Consider the following 18,526-nt stretch of genomic DNA (forward strand, 5'->3'; position numbering starts at 1 on the left):
AATGAATAACTAGTCCATTCATTACAATGAAAGTTCACCTCATTATATATGATTTTTCGCTGAGCAAGTCATTTCCACTTGTGAATGCGAGATAGGTTGCTCCACACAAAACACAAACAAAAGCATAAACTATAACCTAGAGCCATAAAGTGGCTTTATTGCAAATGTAAGTCTCATTACTAACACACCCAAGGCTGAGAGAGAGGCCATAAGGCACAGGTTCAAATTCAGCTATTTTGGCTGGTGGTTCAGCTGCCCTCTATCCAGATATTCGGGGAATGGAGGGATCCTGTAAGGTTTTCATTAGAAAAAAATTTAAACACTGATTGTCAAGAAAACACTTGTTGTGGATGTTGACATCAGTAGTGCAAATTGATCCAGATGGAATAATATCAACACAAAACTAACAAACTGTGGATTAGCCATACAATTCAGTCAATATAAAGCACTGCAAGACTGCAAGAGCACTGTGGACACTGTCAGCATTGAAGCTGCATCAATGATCACAAGGAAATCAATAACACTTAAGCTGAATAGATGATGGAAATATCACCTCAAAATGATGGCTAAGACAAAATCTTCTGTTCTTGTTAGAAACATGCCCAACGTTTGGAACATTACTATTTTACAAAACTCTATACTTATTGTGGGGCTGTAAATCGAATCCATGTCCAATTTCCCCACTCAATTAAATGAACACAAACCTAAACTGTGTCTACGAAAAAGAAAATTTTAAAGGTGGATCACAAATTAAGAGTAACAAGCACCAAAACTATTGAATACTGTAGTTCACAGCCAATTGTCAAAGTTCTGTGATATAAACGTACATAATGACCAACTTGCAATAACTAATGTAACGGAATCCATTAGTGATCCACTTCACAACTTCCAAGTCGAATAGCATTGTTGCATAGTTCTTATTGGCAACAGAAAAATTAAGTTATATTAACAAGATCGACAAATTGAACCGTAATTAATTAGTCAGTTTTGGATCTTATCCTAAAAATAGTTCTTATCATCGACAGAAGCCACTGCCAAAACACAACAAACCAGTGTAACTTCTTTGGTTTCTGTTCTGGTTTTTGCCCAAAAAGACCCTTGAACATCTCCTTCTGTTTCTGATAAACCTGCTTATCATGTTCAGCAAGGAAACGCAACTCTCGTATCACTGCCTTATCTTCAGGAGAAAATTTCCGAACCTTCTGAAAGTCCTCTCTTGCATCATCAGTCTGCCCTAGAGTAGCTCTTGCCTTACCACGTCTGAATAAAGCCTTGATATTCTTCTCATCCTCAGCTAATACCTGGAGATTATATACAATTGGAAATGAGACTCTTAAAATTTCATATCCTACTATCATATATATCTGACAACTGACAGCTATATCTTCAGAAATGCTCCGCATACTTCACTCTGAAAGAGCTCTTTCCAGTGAGCACTAATGCACACTGCCCAAGCTAAACACCGAAAGTTCCAAATGAAACAAGCTCAATTTTTTGCATTAGCACATACCATGTTACACTGGCCAATGGCTTCTTCATAACGGTTCAGCTTCAACAAACATTGAGCCATATTAAGATGGCAAGGGTTCTTCACAGCAGTCACCATATCCTTGTATTTTCCAAACAACTGAAACATAAAATCATCTCCCATGTATGCTAGGGCCTGCATAAGAAAATGTGCCCGTGTCTTGGAAGAATCCTCAGAGGCAAGAAGACTATTGCTAAATCAAAGAACTTAAAAATCAAGGAAGAGATATGATACCATTTCATACTGTTGCATAGCCTCTGCTAATTTGTCCTCCTTGAAAAGTCCATTACCTTGCTGCCGTCTCCTATCTGCTGCTTCAATTCGCTCCTCTACTGTCATATCACTACGTGCCTTACCCTGGAAACAAATTTGATACATCACTGATCATTCTATCCCTTTTATGCTAATGGTACTAACCAGCATTGATCCATCTTAACCCAAGATCTATTGAGCATTGACAGGGGTCAAAAGATGATTAACAAACAAACATCTAAGTGCTTAAAATATCCTGGATTAAGATGGATCTATGTTTGTTTATATATATATATATATATATATTAGAGTAATGGTCACCGGTCTGAATTTTTTTTCAATTACAGACCTCTTTTTCATTCAAGTGTCACACATGACATCTCACCCATACTGGACTGTAGAAAGCACCTTGTTTTTCTCGGTTAAGTCAGTAGAAATATTAAATACAGACAAATATGTATGAATGACTACTTGGGCTTGTTGCATCTCCAACAACGGACAAAGTAACCAACACTGAGATGAAATATGTTGAAACTTACTTCCTTGGCTTCCTCAAAACCAATAAGCTCAGCTTCATAAATAAGATTGGCTCTAGGTGGTACATTTGGAAAAGAGAAGTTCCCTTCTTCCCCATAACCTAATTGCCAGTCCACATGAAGCAAGGCACGTTCACCAGCTTTCATGCCAGCCACACCAATGGCGAAGCCACTCAATCCTTTTTTCTCTGCAACAAAGATAAGATTTAGTCAAAAGCTAAACAACATTGTTCTCTAGGAATATTCAATTCATAATGCTTTGCTTACTATCAGTGCCTTGTTAATAATATACATTAAAACTCTTACAATCTTGTGAAAAACAAATTTGGCCCAAATACTTTATATCAATAACAGTCTATATAAGATACTGTGATTTCTTCTGACTTGGTAAATAATCAGAGTAACATTCCGTGGGATGCTTCATCCCAGGTTCAGAACAACCTTTAGAGGGAACACTGGTAATCAGCAGTAGATCTCGGACTGTTTGTAAATATGGCCGTGCAATGGACTGCATACATTCAAATCTTGATAGAAAATGCAATTAAACTGAAGATGGTAGAAGATGTTTCGTACTGATCCAAAACCCCTTCATCAGTTGAGTGTACTGCAGAGTCTGGCTATGCATCCTTGTTTGTAGCAGATATTAGAGATGTCAATGAGTGGTGGTGGCAAAAACTTGGGAAGCTCAAAGAGGCATTGAAGGCTAAGCTCTTCTTTTCGATGGCACTATCTAGCAGTGTTAACCTAGGATTTTTCACAGAAAAGAGGTAGGAAGGGACTGTTGTCGCCCGAATTGTACAGGCACCACGACAACGGCTCAGGGCAGGGGCTGTCACTGTGATCCCCGCCCATTCCATTCTAGTTGTCTCCCAATAGTAGGCTATGGGAGGTAGTCCCTATGAAATGAGGTGGAGGAAAACAAATTGGGAACCAACTTGTTTAAGAGACACGGATGAGTGGCCTAATTACTTGGTTAAATTTAGCAAGATTAATGATTAGATTAGATTTTAAGTATGAGACCAATGCCTTAATGGAGTCACAATTCTTTCTTATGGTAAATTGAAACCAAGTGACCGGATGGACACCCACTACTTGAATTATTGACTAACCTATATGATGTGCAAGTCCTAGGACCTATGTGAGATGCAGTGATCTTGGTTTATTTTAATTATATGCCTAGTCTAAGTGTGGCCTTCTCTTAACTATTTTGAGGCTGAGCTTCAAGGTAGGTTTTGGGAATGAAGCCAACCAAAAGCAGGCTAGGGCCTGATTAATGATACCTTCTGTTGTGCTCCTATCACTCGATGCCTCTGGCGCTACAGAGACTGTGGCTTTAACGACTGCAAGGTCACCGTGTTAACCACCGAAGAGTTGCCAAGCCCCTCAAGCTAGGTGAGAAGAGTTGCCCTAGATCTCTATCAACCTAGCTTATGCTAGGAGGTAAGTTTTAATGCAAGCTAAATCTAGGATGCTTATGCAACGATGATAAATGAAATTATCTTGAGTTAGGATTGTTTAAGATACTTAAGTACTTAGTATGAATTGTCTTAAAGAAAGAGTACTTAACAATATTGAGATAACAATCTTAACAAGCTGAAAGATACAAGTGCAAACTTAACAAGATATTCCTCAAGATGTTATCAATTAACCTACGTTACCGGATCCGGCAGTTGATGGTCAGAGATCTCCGTATCCTCGGATCTGATACGGATCCGGATCCGGATACGGAGAAATACCTGGAAAAAACGGCACGTGGCGGATGTCAGTTTTTGGAAACGGCTCGTCTTTCCTGGAAATGTATGGCTAGTCGAATGCCGGACCCTGCATAACTTAAAACCGAAAAAGCGAAAAAGTAAAATCGTTGTATGCGTGGGAGTTTAGTTTAGGGTTTTTGCTTTGATGTATGCGTTAAAGTTAGGTGGTCCCCCATTGGTCGACAGTTAGGCGGAACAGAACAGAACAGTGGAACAGAAGCGTTTGGCGTTTACCTTTGAGTTTCTTGGCGTTTAGCTTTAGGGGGCCCAGCGTTCCAGTTCAAGTTTCAAAGTGTGTCGGCTGGACTAGAAACCGCGCAAGGTATTTTAAGTTTTTAATGTCATCGCCATTGGAATGTGCCGCATTGTTTTTATATGATTACAACCGCATTGTTTTTATCGAGGGTTCCAAACTTCCAAGCGACCGCGATATATATTATAACCATTATTATAACCATTGTTACGGTTCCACGGTTCTGGGTTTACGACAGCCGCGTTAATTTTTTTTAATTTATCAGCGTTTACAAATTATAATTTTACCCATGGGAGCCGCGTTTATTGGTTCGGACATTTGATATGAACTACCCTCTATCCGACGTGTTCCCAAGTCCAGTCCACAGGCAGAAGCATAGAACTACCCTCTATCCGCCTCCGTGTGTGGCTGTCGAGTATCATATGGTCTAAAACTTGTTCGAAAGTCATGTCCCTACCTTTTAATTTATCAGCGTTTACAAACTATAATTTTACCCACGGGAGTGTTTATTGGTTCGGACATTTGATAGCTGCGGCACTGCCCTTCCATCGGATTAGCATAGAGACCATAGGGGGTGTGATAACTGTAAAAATTATCAGCGTTCATAACTGTAAAAATTATTAATTTATTACTATCAGTGTGATAAATCATAAATTATCAGGGTTTATAAATATTAAATTATTAATTTAGTAAAAATTATCAGCGTTTATAAATATAGTAGCATTGTTTTCTGGCATCAACCTGTTAAATTATCAGCATTTATAAATATAAATTATCAGCGTTTATAAAACAATGCTACTATAATTATATATAATATATGTAGCTTTCAATTTTTCAAATGAATATTTAATTTTTTAAAATCTCATATATATTTTAGTTTTTGTCTATATATATATATATATATATATCTATATATATAAATATATTAGTTATTTAATTCAAATTGTGTATGGATAATTAATATTATTAAATTTTAATACATTATATTTTGAATTTTATATGCAGTTGTGAGTATCAGTAACGTAATTTATATATCATTATGGAGCCATCACAGCGCGAGCAGAGTGAAAGAGGAATCATCAAGACAGACCCAAAATCTCCTCTATGGCAGTATGTGGAGATTATTGGAAAAAATCCCGGAGGTGGTTCATTTAAATGGAAGTGCAATGAATGCCAAGATATAAAAAATGGCTCATATACTAGAGTGAAGGCCCATCTCACTGGTCAAACTAACACAGGGGTGCAAGTATGCACCGGACCAAAAGATGCAAATGGCAAACTTGGCAAAGGTTTGAGTCCTGGAAAAATGCAATTCTATGCATCTTTGCAAGACGTTGCTGATAGGAAGCATGCTAAGGGAAAGTACCCTGTGCAAAGCTCTACAACTAGGCCTCCATTGCCATCTAGGCCTATTGCCACAACTAATAAAAGGTCCACTCTAGGCCCTCTTGAAGCATCATTCAATAATCAAGGTAGAGAGATAGCTGATGAACATGTAGCTCGTTGCATCTATGCAAATGGGCTAGCATTCAATTTGGTGCGTTCCCCTTATTGGCAACAAATGATTAAAGCAGTGAATGAAGCGCCGAAAGGGTACAAAAGCCCTGGATATGAAAAGGTCCGCACTACTTTGTTGGCATCAGAAAGACAATCTGTGGATAGACAGCTACAGGCAATCCGGGATACATGGGCAGAAACAGGGGTGTCCATCATTTCTGATGGATGGAAAGATCAAAGAAACCGTCCATTAATTAACGTTGTTGCAGTATGCCCCCAAGGGGCAATGTTTTTGAAGGCTATTGACTGCAGTGGAATAGAGAAAGATGCATCTTTCATATCCACAATTCTTATTGAGGCAATAGAAAGTGTGGGGCCACATAATGTTGTCTAAGTCATTACGGACAATGCACAAGTTTGTAAAGCTGCAGGTTTGATTGTGGAGAGTCAATATGATCACATCTTTTGGACTCCATGTGCAATACATTCACTGAACCTTATGCTTGCCAAGATTGGTGAGATTGAATGGATTAATGAAATATATGTAGCAGCAAAGGAAATCCAAATGTTCATAACCAATCATTCAATGTCCCAGGCCATTTATAGAGGTTTTGCAAAGTTGGAGCTACTAAAGGTATTTTCTTTTAATCAATATTATTTGTATTGGAAATTCTTTTAATTGCAAATTTATATATGATTTCTCATTTCAATTTGAGATTTGACTTTTGTACTTTTTGAAACTTGTAGGTTGCTGAAACTCGTTTTGCCTCCCACACTCTTGTCATAAAGAGGCTTGTGGAGGTGAGACAAGCATTACAAGCAATGGTCATTGACCCTCTTTGGGAATCATGGAGGACTTCCACTTCTGATAGAGGGCAAAAAATCAAGTCCATCATTCTTGATGATGCATGGTGGGACAAGGTCCAATATCTTCTACGATTCACTGAACCAATCTTGACCTTGATCAGGGCATTTGATACAGATACACCTTGCTTGGGGGAAGTTTATGAAAACATTGATAGTATGTTATAGAGGATAAGGGAAATTATCAGGGCAAGTGAAAATGACACTGATGAAACCAGTGTTGTTAAAATCGCGATAAAATCGCGATTTTTTCATTTAGCCGATTCAAATCGCGATTTTTATACATAAAAATCGCCACTTTTTTTTATAACGATTTTTATCGAAAAAATCGCGATTTTTTGAAAAAATAGGAAAAAAGCGGGAAAAAATCGTTAAAATCGGGAAAAAATCGTTAAAATCGGGAAAAAATCGGAAAAAAGCGGGAAAAAATCGTTTGGCACAAAAATATTCATATTTATGTGTCAATGTATTTATTTTATGTTGTAGATGGTTTAGATATTAAAAAAATTGAAAAAAATTGAAAAAAAATGAATATTTTTGTGCCAAACGATTTTTTCCCGCTTTTTTCCGATTTTTTCCCGATTTTAACGATTTTTTCCGCTTTTTTCCCGGCGCCGATTAAATCCCGATCGCGATGTGTGCAACACTGGATGAAACATTCTATTATTTAGTGAAAGACATAGTTATAGAAAGGTGGAACAAAATGACCACACCATTACACCTTTTGGCATATGCATTGCACCCTAAATACTATCATTCCAAAGTTTTGTCTTTACCAGGTAGAACAGCACCAAACAAGGATTCTGAAGTGGTACAAGGATACAAAACAGCTTTGAGGAAAATTTATAGAGATATGGGAGTTGCAATGGAAGTCCGTCAAGAATTTGGAGGGTTTGTACAGTCTACAGGTAGCTTTTCAGATCCAGTAGCTATGGACGATCGAGGACATCTTGATCCTATTACTTGGTGGGGCTTCCATGGTGTGGATAACATTCATCTCTCTACTTTAGCCACCAAGTTATTATCACAGGTTGCTAGTTCCTCATCAGCTGAGAGGAATTGAAGTACATATGGCTTCATCCATTCAGTGAAGCGAAACAGGCTGGGAGCGGCAAAGGCTGAGGATCTTGTTTATGTTCATTCCAACCTCCGTCTTCTATCACATGTTGAACCAGAGTATAAAAAAGGTCCGAATAGGATGTGGGATGTGGAGCCTGAGATCTCTGACTTGAACTTGACACTAAATGCCATGACTCACCTCAACCCACTTGAGGATATTGTTCCACCACCAGTCCAGCCTACTGATGCAACTTCCTACATTCCAGGACCCCCATCATCTATTCATGATGTAGAGTTGCAATATGCAGAAGATAGAGATCCATTTGAAGATATGTAAATGTATTTACTGTTAACATTTATGATATAATGATCCTTTTTGTTACTTTGTATGACGGATGATGCATCATTTCAGTGTTTCAGTCTTCCTATTCATAATATATCTAATGGTTTCAGTTCTAAAAGTGTTTGATGGTTCAATGGAGTAATTGATTTTTGAACTCTAAAGTGTATTTTAAAATTTAAAAAATATTATTATATATATTTTTTTGTACGTGACGTATCCTTGCCGTATCCGGATCTTGGATTTTCAAAAAACTAGCGGATCCGGATCCGTATCCGTATCCGTATCCGGATCCTGGTAACTTAGCAATTAACCACAAAGCTATAAGATGCCAATATTTAATAATATTCAATACTTACATGAGTCAAATATCTCAATGGAAACTTAGATGCCCAAAACAAGATTAAGAATGATCTTATCACTTCAATGGCAATTATTAAGAGGAACTCAATCAAATCAACAAGATACCAATATGCTCAAGAGACTTATTACCAAGACAATTTATGATTCAAGTGCTTATAGGTGAGTGAACTTATTAGATGTGCAATATAAATTTTTATAACACAAATTCACAAGAATAACACAATGTTAGCCATTTTCACCACATAAATGCTAGGAACAAGTAACAACAAGATATAAAGTTATGAAGACAGTTATGCACTTTATGTTCCGAATCTTTTTTTATGAGCAGCAAGTGACTATTATGACAACAGTAAGAAGTTTATGACAACAGTAAGTAAATAGCAAATTTCAAATCTATATGTTTGCCCAATGTTATAAGAAGCAACCCAATTGCCAAGAAAACTTAGCTAACTGAAAAATTAGATGAATTAGCCGCTTTAAAATGTATTTTTTAGAGATAATTCAGATCTGATTTATTAATTACAGTAGTAAATAAACCACAGATCAGCAAGCTAATGAGGCTAAGAACAATATACCAAAATTGCCTTAAAAAACGAAAATTTACCGGAAACTGAAAATTTCAAGATTTTTGACACCTATTAAGTGTATGCTTTAGAAGTTTCAGATCTGAAATCTTCAATTATGCAGTAAATTCCAGCAAACATAAAATTAGATCTAGACTAGATCTAAGGTGCCCAAGTGGCCAAAATTTAAGAAAATGAAAATTTTGCAATTTTGAACAATTTTGACCAAGCTAGATATGATTTTAGGGCTTAATTATTACTGATTTTACTGTTGTAATAAAACAAAGAGAAAACAAGGGTTTAGAGGTCAAACCATAGGCCCAAGGCCTTGTAGATGCACTTGCCCAAATGACCCTAAATTTTTTTATGAAGAAGCCACCTGAAAATCAAACTTTTGGAGCTCAAGAATCTGCAAAATCACCAAGGAATCAGTCCCAAAATTTCAGATTAGGGTTTATGGCAAACTAGAGCAGAAAATGGCCAAGAAGAGCCCACGCTAGGCCAAGGAAGGCCAGCGTTGAGGGTAGAGAGGCTTAGGAGGGCAGATCAGGGGCTGAGGAGGAGAGAGAAGACTCAAAAAGGCTAACTCTGGGGCTCAGAGGCTGGACGTTGGAGGAGGAGCATGCTCCATGGGTGGACGACTGAGGTAAAAGCCCTAAAAGGGCTATTATGGGCCTCACAAAGCAACGTTGCACAAAGTGGGGACGCGAAACCATCATTTCCCAAAAATCTAAGAAGCAAAGCATCTCGGAAGCGTCTACTATATATATATATATATTTGCATTTATATTAAAAAAACATCCAAAATACCAAATTAGTTGTAGAAGACATGAAAACATGCATATTTTTACATAAATCAAGATAGATATGGCATCCATTGTACATCAATGATTAATTATTCCAGTATCAATCATTTAGAATCTAGATTCCTCTTCTCTTGTCTAGCCTTTGTCTCTAATTCAATTCTATAGTTATATTAGTCAACATTGCTTAATTTTGATCAAACAATGTAATCCAAGCCTTATAATATGGCAGAGAAAACTTAAGATGTCTGATCAATGATTTTGACTTGAGTGAAGGGTACATAATTGCCATGACAAAGGAGTTCAACAATCAACACACCAACACTAGGGTACATATAGAGCTTGGTGCTCTTGATTAAATGTCAATCACATGCCCTCATACATCATATAATCCAATGAAACGTCATAATCCCATTGATCCTAAAAACTGTTAAGTCTGTCGAATTTTGAATGGGATATGAAATTCTATTTTCTCCATATGAAGTCTGATGAGGTTGGAACCACTCTCAAACATCCTCAGTCATTTCATGGTAATGTTAAAAATTTAAGTAAAAGGATGAAAATGAAAGATAAAGGAGAATGTAACTTTTACTTTAAAAATTTAACATTACCATTAGGGAGCATCAAGGGGCACGTTGGGAGAATTCGGAAAGTGTAGTTTCTCACATAACAGTTCAGAATTTACAAAACAAAAAAACAAAAAAGACCCTGTGGAACCGTGTGAACTATCCACCTTCTCTCGGATCTGCTTGCGATCCACGGTGGATACATGCCCAAACCTCCATAGATTTGTGCCTGATCCTTTCCGGATTTGTCGATCGGGCAGCAAGAACCGTGGATCCATACGAGACATGGTTCTGCCTCTAGATCCTTGGGGGGGTGGTTCCTGCAACACTACCACAAAGGCCACATCCTGGGAAAAGAGGGCCGCAAAGGGGGGCCGAGGCCTCTAGGCCTCACGGCAGGGCCAAAATTGGCCCTAGAAGGCCTAGAAAAATGACACGGAGGGGAAAAGGCTTACGCAGGGAGCCAAGAGGCTGACGCTAACCTTGGAGAAGCCGGATCTGGTCCCAGGAGGCCTGAAAATGAAAACCCTTGTCTTGAAAAAGAAACTTTTTCGGATCTGAATTTTGCTGCAAAATCCTCAGTGAATAGCCTTGCAAAAATTTTCAAGAGACTAGATCTTACCCTCAAGGGCCTAGATTTAGCTCTTCTTCAACCTGATCGCTTGATCCAACTTGCAAAAATGGAATATACAACACCCAAACCCCATATATATACAAAATAATTTAAAACCCCAAAACCCAAGTTAGGAAAATTAATTTACAAATTATATTTACAAAATTATTCACAAGATCTACAAATATATAAGAGTTTAAAAAAAAATTGAAATTTTGAGAAAAATATTTTTATGGAGTTTTTTTCTTTGAAGAATGGCTAAAAATACTATGGAAACTCCAATGTATACTATAGCCTTAGCGAAGATTTAATCCACCATATAAATAATTGGGATCCAAGCAACAATGGCTCCTGCTCAAGTTTGTGAACATGCAGGCCAAGGATTGAAGTACGTACAAGCACTATGCATTTATCTCAAAAATAATCCGTTAGATCACATGGAGAATCAAACCAACTAAAGTTAGCCCAAAACTATCAATAGTATGATTTTATCTCAATCTAATGAAAAACAGATCTTACCAATATTCAGCACAACATAGAAATGTCCGTATTCAGCACATACCACAAATCAATAAGCAAGAACACTTTGAATTTCACCCCAAAGTCTTCATTATGATAGAAAAAATAGTTCCCAACAGGACAATAGTTACAAAAATGCTTCAGCGACAACTTTCTAGCCAAAGATCAAGATGCTAGAGACTCAAATGACTTTCTAATTTATAGATTTATCCTCCAAGTGGAAAAATAACAGCTGGTTTCCTTGATCCTTGTCAAAATAATCTTGGCCGTTGATAAACACTTCAAGATCTTTTAATCTTGGCTCTTTATTTTTTATTTTTGAAGAATTTTTTAATTTATTTTTTAATTCCATTTTTATTAGCTCAAAATTGATTATTTTGAGCTAATTTCCTCAAAAATTTACTTTGACGTAACCACCAAGGTCCAAGGGTCCAAATTTTCTTGAAATATACAATATTCCTTTGGTGGAGGACTTTTAAAAATCGATTCCTTTAGGACACAAATTTTTCCACTTGGAGAATTATTTTTCCTAAGAAAATTTAATTTTGACTCTATTAATTAATTTTCTGGCTTAGGATTTAATTTAATTTAATTAATTTACACATGAGGGGATTTAATTACTTTTCCACCCTCTAATACATAAGATTTTACATTTACAACCCTCAAAGGGGGAATACACATCTGGCTTAGACCCTCAAAGGGGGAATACACATCTGGCTTAGACCCTCAAGACACATAACCCATCTACGACACAATATGATATAGTACACTAAGTGATTTGTAATAAAATATTTAAGCCAACTAGCTTAAATTATTCCCAAATCACTTTTACATCAGACTCAACTAAAAACACTAGGACTTATCTAAGACTCTGACAGTGAATTTCACCCTAACTTTGGGGTTTGAGTTGGAGGGAAAAAACTCTTCTGATTAGCCTTGTCTAGAAACACGGGTAATCAGCAAGGTTAAAAAACCTCCTAGGATGGAATTCGTCATCAAAATTATAGGCTTACCTAGGTTGTTACATATACTCAAGGTCTTACTAGGATCATTTACATTACATAACTTGCAAAATGGGTTTACAATGACATGTAGACTGCTGATAGATGACTCGATCATGTTGAAAAAATTGGGCACTTCCACTTCCTTGGAACCTTGACAAAATGTATGGAACAGGGACCAAGCATTTGCATGTTGTGTGAAGATGACAACACTACCATTTGCTAGTAATTTGTCATTTCACAAAGGCTGCCTCTAGGACATTCCTGGGTGAAGCAAGTAGATGGGATGGAGATTCCTTCCCAAATGCTTTCAAATCTTAGTACGAAGATGGGGCAGTGAAAGAGTAAAGGTCTTTCTCAATTGCGATATGCTAACATATAAAGATGTAAAAATGAGATAAATTTTTGGAATGCAACTTTCACACCTGAAGTCTTTTACTGAAGACTACAAGGCTAGTGTGAAGGAGAAAATCCAGCACGAAGTGGGATCTCTAGCAATTATTGAATCCTATCCATGGATATTTCTTGATGGAGCATCAAGGGACAATCATGGCAAGTGTGTAGTTGGAGGGTGTTTGTTTTTCTCCTCTTCTCATTTCATTTCCTTCCCCCCTTGGAGATCGGGGTTGGAACCAATATATGGGTTGGATTTTCAGCCTTGTCTGCACTTATGTGAATTGCTCTAAAGAAGGAATCTGGGAGTCTTCAGATCTTTGGTCACTCCAAATTGTCGATAGACTGGATGAATGGTGCAATACCCTTTCAAACATTGGACTTTTGTCTATCATGGAGAAAATCTCTATCATGAGGAGCAAGTTCATTTTGACATATCCAAGAATTTGGGAATCTTCAGATATTTGGTTACTCCAAATTGTCAATAGAGTAGATAAATGATGCAATTCCCTTTCAAACATTGGAATTTTGTCTCTCATGCAGCATATCTCTGTAATGAGGAGCGGGTTCATTTTGAGAAATCTAGGAATTTGGGAGTCTTTAGATCTTTGGTTACTCCAAATTGTCAATAGATTGGATGAATGGTGCAATTCCCTTCAAATGTTGGACTTGTTGGAATGTGACTAGTTTCAGTCTTCATAATTGTTGTTGTACTCATTTCAATATGTAACAGACAAAAGAAGAAAGAAAAATTATTATTTCAAAGCATGGATTTCATGCTTCTTATTGATGGTCTTCTAGGAAAAAACATGTTCTTCAAGCTTCTAGTGTCTGTTAGGTCATAGGATTTATTGTTATGATGTTGAAGTTTCTAAGTTTACTTAGTTTAGAAACCCTTCATGCACTTTTTTCTGATTTATTCCTACCTACTTGTTATTTTTCCTTTAACAAGTTATTTACAACGTAAATACTTAAAATAAACACCAGTGCATGCTCAACATATCACAGATCAACAACCAAAAGAAACAAGAACAAACACACCACATGACACCATTATTTTTGGACCAATTTCCCCAGAAAAACCCAATGCGGGAAAATCGGTGCAGCTATCTGAGGGTTTTGTTATTAAGAAATATCATAGTACAATCTAGGTGCCGAAAATAGCCTACCAAATTGAGAATTTCCTTAGCAGCTATACCTCATAGTTTGAGAGAAATCTCCAGGTTGAAACCCCAAAAAATCCTTCCGGCAGCTCTTCAACACAAAACTGCTCCTACAACCCCAGCGTCTGCCCAATCTGGACTGCGTTAGCCCCTCTCTGTCTCACGCTGGCCCTGCGTCAGCCTTCCTTGGCCTGCGTCAGCACCAGGAGGCCTTGCGTAAGCTTTCTGGGCCTCTGCGTCAAACACGCTGGCCTCTCTGGTGCTCTGCGCAGCACTTGGCTGCCTCTGCATGGCCCTGCGTGAGCCCTTGCTAGCTCTGCGTCACTCTCCTTGCCTGTTGCGCTGCTCTCCTGGCACAATCTCTGCCTTCTCTATTTCTCTGTACTCAATGCCCCTCAGCTGCTCTCCCGATCATTAATTCTATCTCTGTTAGCAAACCCCGCTCTAGAGAATAAAATGACTGATCATCTAGTGTACTTCTCCAAGTGACCCTCAAGCCTCTTCTTATACTTTTCCTGTTGATATCTCAATGGCCGAGATTAAGTCCCTAATCAACGACGAATATTAGATCTGGCTTGATCCATGTCTTTTAGACCATTCTAACACAAATTCATATTAATACACATTAATATTTTATTTTCCCTAAGTTTAGACTTAGGGACTCCATTAAAAATATTAATTATTTTAATATCTCTTGATCTATTTAGAATCTGCCCAAACCTTTTCTAGGTATTGGAGATCTCATGTGCCCCAACCTCTCCACCAAATTTCGCGGCTAGAGAACATCTGATGCTACCCCAAATCAACACTCCCTCTTAGCGAGGACTGTTCTCTAGCAATAATCCTCACTAAGTATTACTCTGATCATTCGGCATCGGTACCTATGCTGATGCTAGGCCTTCCTGCCCACCATCCTCTGCATTGCTGCCTCCTGTACTGCTGCCCATGGTTCTGCCACTACCACTGCTGCATCTATACGACAGCTCCCTCTGCATCCGTGCTGCTGTTGTTCCTTTCTCCCAACACTGCATCTGCACTGCACCTCCTCTCATGATGTTGCATCGTGCTGCCCACTGCAACTCAGTTACTGAGTAGTAACTGATCCTCCAACTGACCTCCCTGTTGGGCTAGAGACCCTCCTGATGCTAAAGCTCCCTCTCCAGCTGACAAGTGCTCCCTCTTTGACCTCTGCATTGCTACAACAACTCCATGCATCTCGCACCGTTGCACACCTTTCTATGTCGTCCTGCACTGGTGCAACACTCCTGTGCCTCTCACACTGCTACAGCCTGCTAGCCTCGCGCTATCTCGGGACTCCTACACTGTATCTGTCTCTGCCGCTCCATCCGCATCCGTCTCTACCCACTCAGCGAGTCCTGCTACTCCTCGACGGGGCTCCCGTGGCGAGGTCTAATCCAAGAGGCTGGGTACCTCAAGGATCTTGCCCCTCATCGCCTGTAGTCCGTTTGACTACAGCTCGATGTCTCCCCACTTCCGCTCAAGTGGTGCGTGTGCACTCATGGCACAGTCATCGTCTATCAAAACTTCCTTTTCTGCCCATGCTGGCGCTGCCTTAGTCTCGGAAGACTCTCCCTTACTCTTCTTCCTTAGGCACTCGGTCACATAATGACCCATCTCCCCACAATGGAAGCACTTGATCTTGGAGAGATCTTTCTTCTTCCGCTTCTCTTGCTTTCCCTCAGATGCTAAGGCCACATCCTCCTCCTCCTCCTTGACCTTGATCCCTTTGATGCTGCTACCTGTCTTCGACTGTCGTTTTAACTCTTCCTGGCGAAGAGTTGCCCACATCTTGTCCCAAGGTAGGAGAGTCCCTATGCCCAGGATACTCTGGACAAACACTTCTCAATCTTCTAAGACAACATTAAGGGCTGTCCTCACCATAAGCTCCTGATCTGGTGTCGCTACTATAGCAGTCAACTGGTCTCGGATCTTATTCAGTCCTCCGAGGAAGGTGTCAATCGATTGACCCTTATTCATCTGATACGACCTCATCTGGTTCTCAGCAACATTCTTCTCTGCACAAAAGTATGCTGGTACAGGTTCTTGAGAGCCTCCCACATCTCAACTGTCGTTTCCTTCACAGCTATATGTGGTACCACATGATCCTTGACCCCTTCAAGGATAATGCACTTGGCCCTTGCCATTGCCTCCTCGTACTTGTCGTTATCATTGGGGTCCACTGGGATAGCTATAACCTTCAAGGCAAAGTTCTTGAAACGATTCTTGTCAAGCACTGATAAGATTCTGGCCTTCCAGACTCCGAAGTTCGATGCTCCATCCAGTCTATCCTGGTCTCTTACCCCGTGTAGTGCCATGACGCTTCTCAACTTCCCTCTTGGAAGTTATCTATTCGACTCCTCTGAGTCTCTACTTCCCGTCTGGAAGTTCTCTTCTAGACTCCCTTTAAGTCCTGATCTCCCTCCTGGAAATCTTTCTGCCGCTTGTCGAGCTGCCCCCTACTCTGATCGACTTGTGCAACTGCACTTCTGATTTGGGTTCCTTGGCTAGAAACCCTCGGTAACAACTCCTCTGGCCCTGCTCTGTCAGGTACTGTTCTAACTACAGTTCCTCACCATCTCCACTCTGCAATATTCCTGCAGCCTTCTAGACCCCAGCAACTGCCTCTATGTGAACTGCGTCAGCCCCTCTTTGCCCCACGATGGCTCTGCGTCAGTCCCTCTCTGCCCCCCAATGGCTCTGCGTCACCTCGAATGGTTCTGCGTCAGCCTTGGGATGCCCTGCGTCAGCCTTCTGGTCCTCTACGTCAGCAACGTTGGCCTCCTTGAGGCTCTGCGCAGTTCCTGGCTTCTTCTGCGTGGCTCTAACTGGCTCTGCGTCACACTTTCTTGGCTTCTACACTGCTAGAAACAAAGTCTATCACCTTGGAATAACTTTTTTCTGCTGATGTCTTTTAGTCCTCCAGTGATCTGCAATCATGCTCTGATACCATGTTGAAGTTTCTAAGTTAGCTTAGAAACCCTTCATGCACTTTTTCTGATTTATTCCTACCTACTTGTTATTTTTCCTTTAACAAGTTATTTACAAAGTAAACACTGGAAATAAACACCAGTGCATGCTCAACATATTACAGATCAGCAACTAAAAGAAATAAGAACAAACACACCACATGACACTATTATTTTAGGACCAATGTCCCTGGAAAAACCTAATGCGGGAAAACCAGAGCAGCTATCTGAGGGTTTTCTTATTAAGCAATATCAAAGTACAATATGGGTGCCAAAACTGGCCTACCCAACATAGAATTTCCTTAGCAGCTATACCTCAAAGTTTGAGAGAAATCTCTTGGCTGAAACCTCAGAAAATCCTTCTAGCAGCTTTTCAGCACAAAACTGCTCCTGCAACCCCAGCGTCTGCCCAATCTGGACTGTGTCAGGCCCTCTCTGTCTCACGCTGACCCTGTGTCAGCCTTTCTTGGCTTGCGTCAGCCCTAGGAGGCCCTGCGTCAGCTTTCTTGGCCTCTGAGTCAGACACGCTGGCCTCTCTGGTGCTCTACACAACACTTGGTTGCCTTTGTGTGGCCCTGCGTGAACCCTTGCTGGCTCTGTGTCACTCTCCTTGGCTGTTGCGCTGCTCTCCCAGCACAATCTCTGCCTTCTTTGTTTCTCTATACTCAATGCCCCTCAGTTGCTCTCCCGATCACTAATTCTATCTCTCTTAACGAACCCCGCTCTAGAGAATAGAATCACTGATCATCTGGTGTACTTCTCCAAGTGACCCTCAAGCCTCTTCTTATAATTTTCCTATTGATAGCTCAACGACCAAGATTAAGTCCCTAATCAACAACTAAGACTAGATCTAGCTTGATCCATGTCTTTTGGACCATTCTAACACAGATTCATATTAATACACATTAATATTTTATTTTCCCTAAGTTTAGACTTAGGGACTCCATTAAAAATATTAATATTTTAATATCTCCTAATCTGTTTAGAATTTGCCCAAACCCTTTCTGGGTATTGGAGATCTCATGTGCCCCAACTTCTCCACCAAATTTCGTGGCTAGAGCACATCCGATGCTACACCAAATCAACACATGAGTCAAGAGAGTCAACATCACGATTATGAGACCCTTTCGGGCATGATGTATCTTGTAAAAGAATTTATTTTGAGTCTAGAGGGTCCTGGAAATCTCCAAAGTACAAGTCGGCCTAAAGAAGGGAATTCAATCCCTTGGAAAGGCTATAAATAGAAGTAGATTCGACCTCATTTGGCACTCACTCACTCAGAAGTTTGATCTCTCAAGAAGAAGTTCAATCTGAAGCTGGGAGAAGCAAGAAGGAAGAATGAAAGTCTAGAAGGCAAGGAGAATCCAAGAAGGAAGAAAGTTTGTTTATGGGCTCTATCTCTCTCACACATGCGAAATCTAAGGCTCCTGCAGCTTCAAGGAAGACCGAAATTGCAAGTTCGAATAGCAGGA

General features: G+C 39.5%; 1 protein-coding gene across 5 annotated transcripts in view; it reads right to left on the reverse strand.

Moving 5' to 3' along the window:
• Positions 1–750: 750 nt before the first annotated feature.
• TWD1 (FKBP-type peptidyl-prolyl cis-trans isomerase family protein) overlaps positions 751–18,526 on the reverse strand; it is a 276,499-nt gene continuing 258,723 nt past the window's right edge. For all 5 annotated transcript variants that reach the window (XM_089437394.1, XM_089437391.1, XM_089437390.1 and 2 more), the window contains 4 exons: positions 2,320–2,504; positions 1,763–1,885; positions 1,511–1,663; positions 751–1,301 (listed from right to left, as the gene is read on the reverse strand). In XM_089437394.1, coding sequence (XP_089293520.1) covers positions 978–1,301; positions 1,511–1,663; positions 1,763–1,885; positions 2,320–2,504 — 785 coding nt within the window. In that variant the 3' untranslated portion in view covers positions 751–977. The remainder of the gene's footprint in view (positions 1,302–1,510; positions 1,664–1,762; positions 1,886–2,319; positions 2,505–18,526) is intronic.

The sequence above is a fragment of the Pinus tabuliformis genome, chromosome 5_2 (genome assembly GCF_031772625.1).
Source record: "Pinus tabuliformis cultivar Carrire ecotype Pingquan chromosome 5_2, CPIR1, whole genome shotgun sequence".
NCBI classification, from domain to species: domain Eukaryota; kingdom Viridiplantae; phylum Streptophyta; class Pinopsida; order Pinales; family Pinaceae; genus Pinus; species Pinus tabuliformis.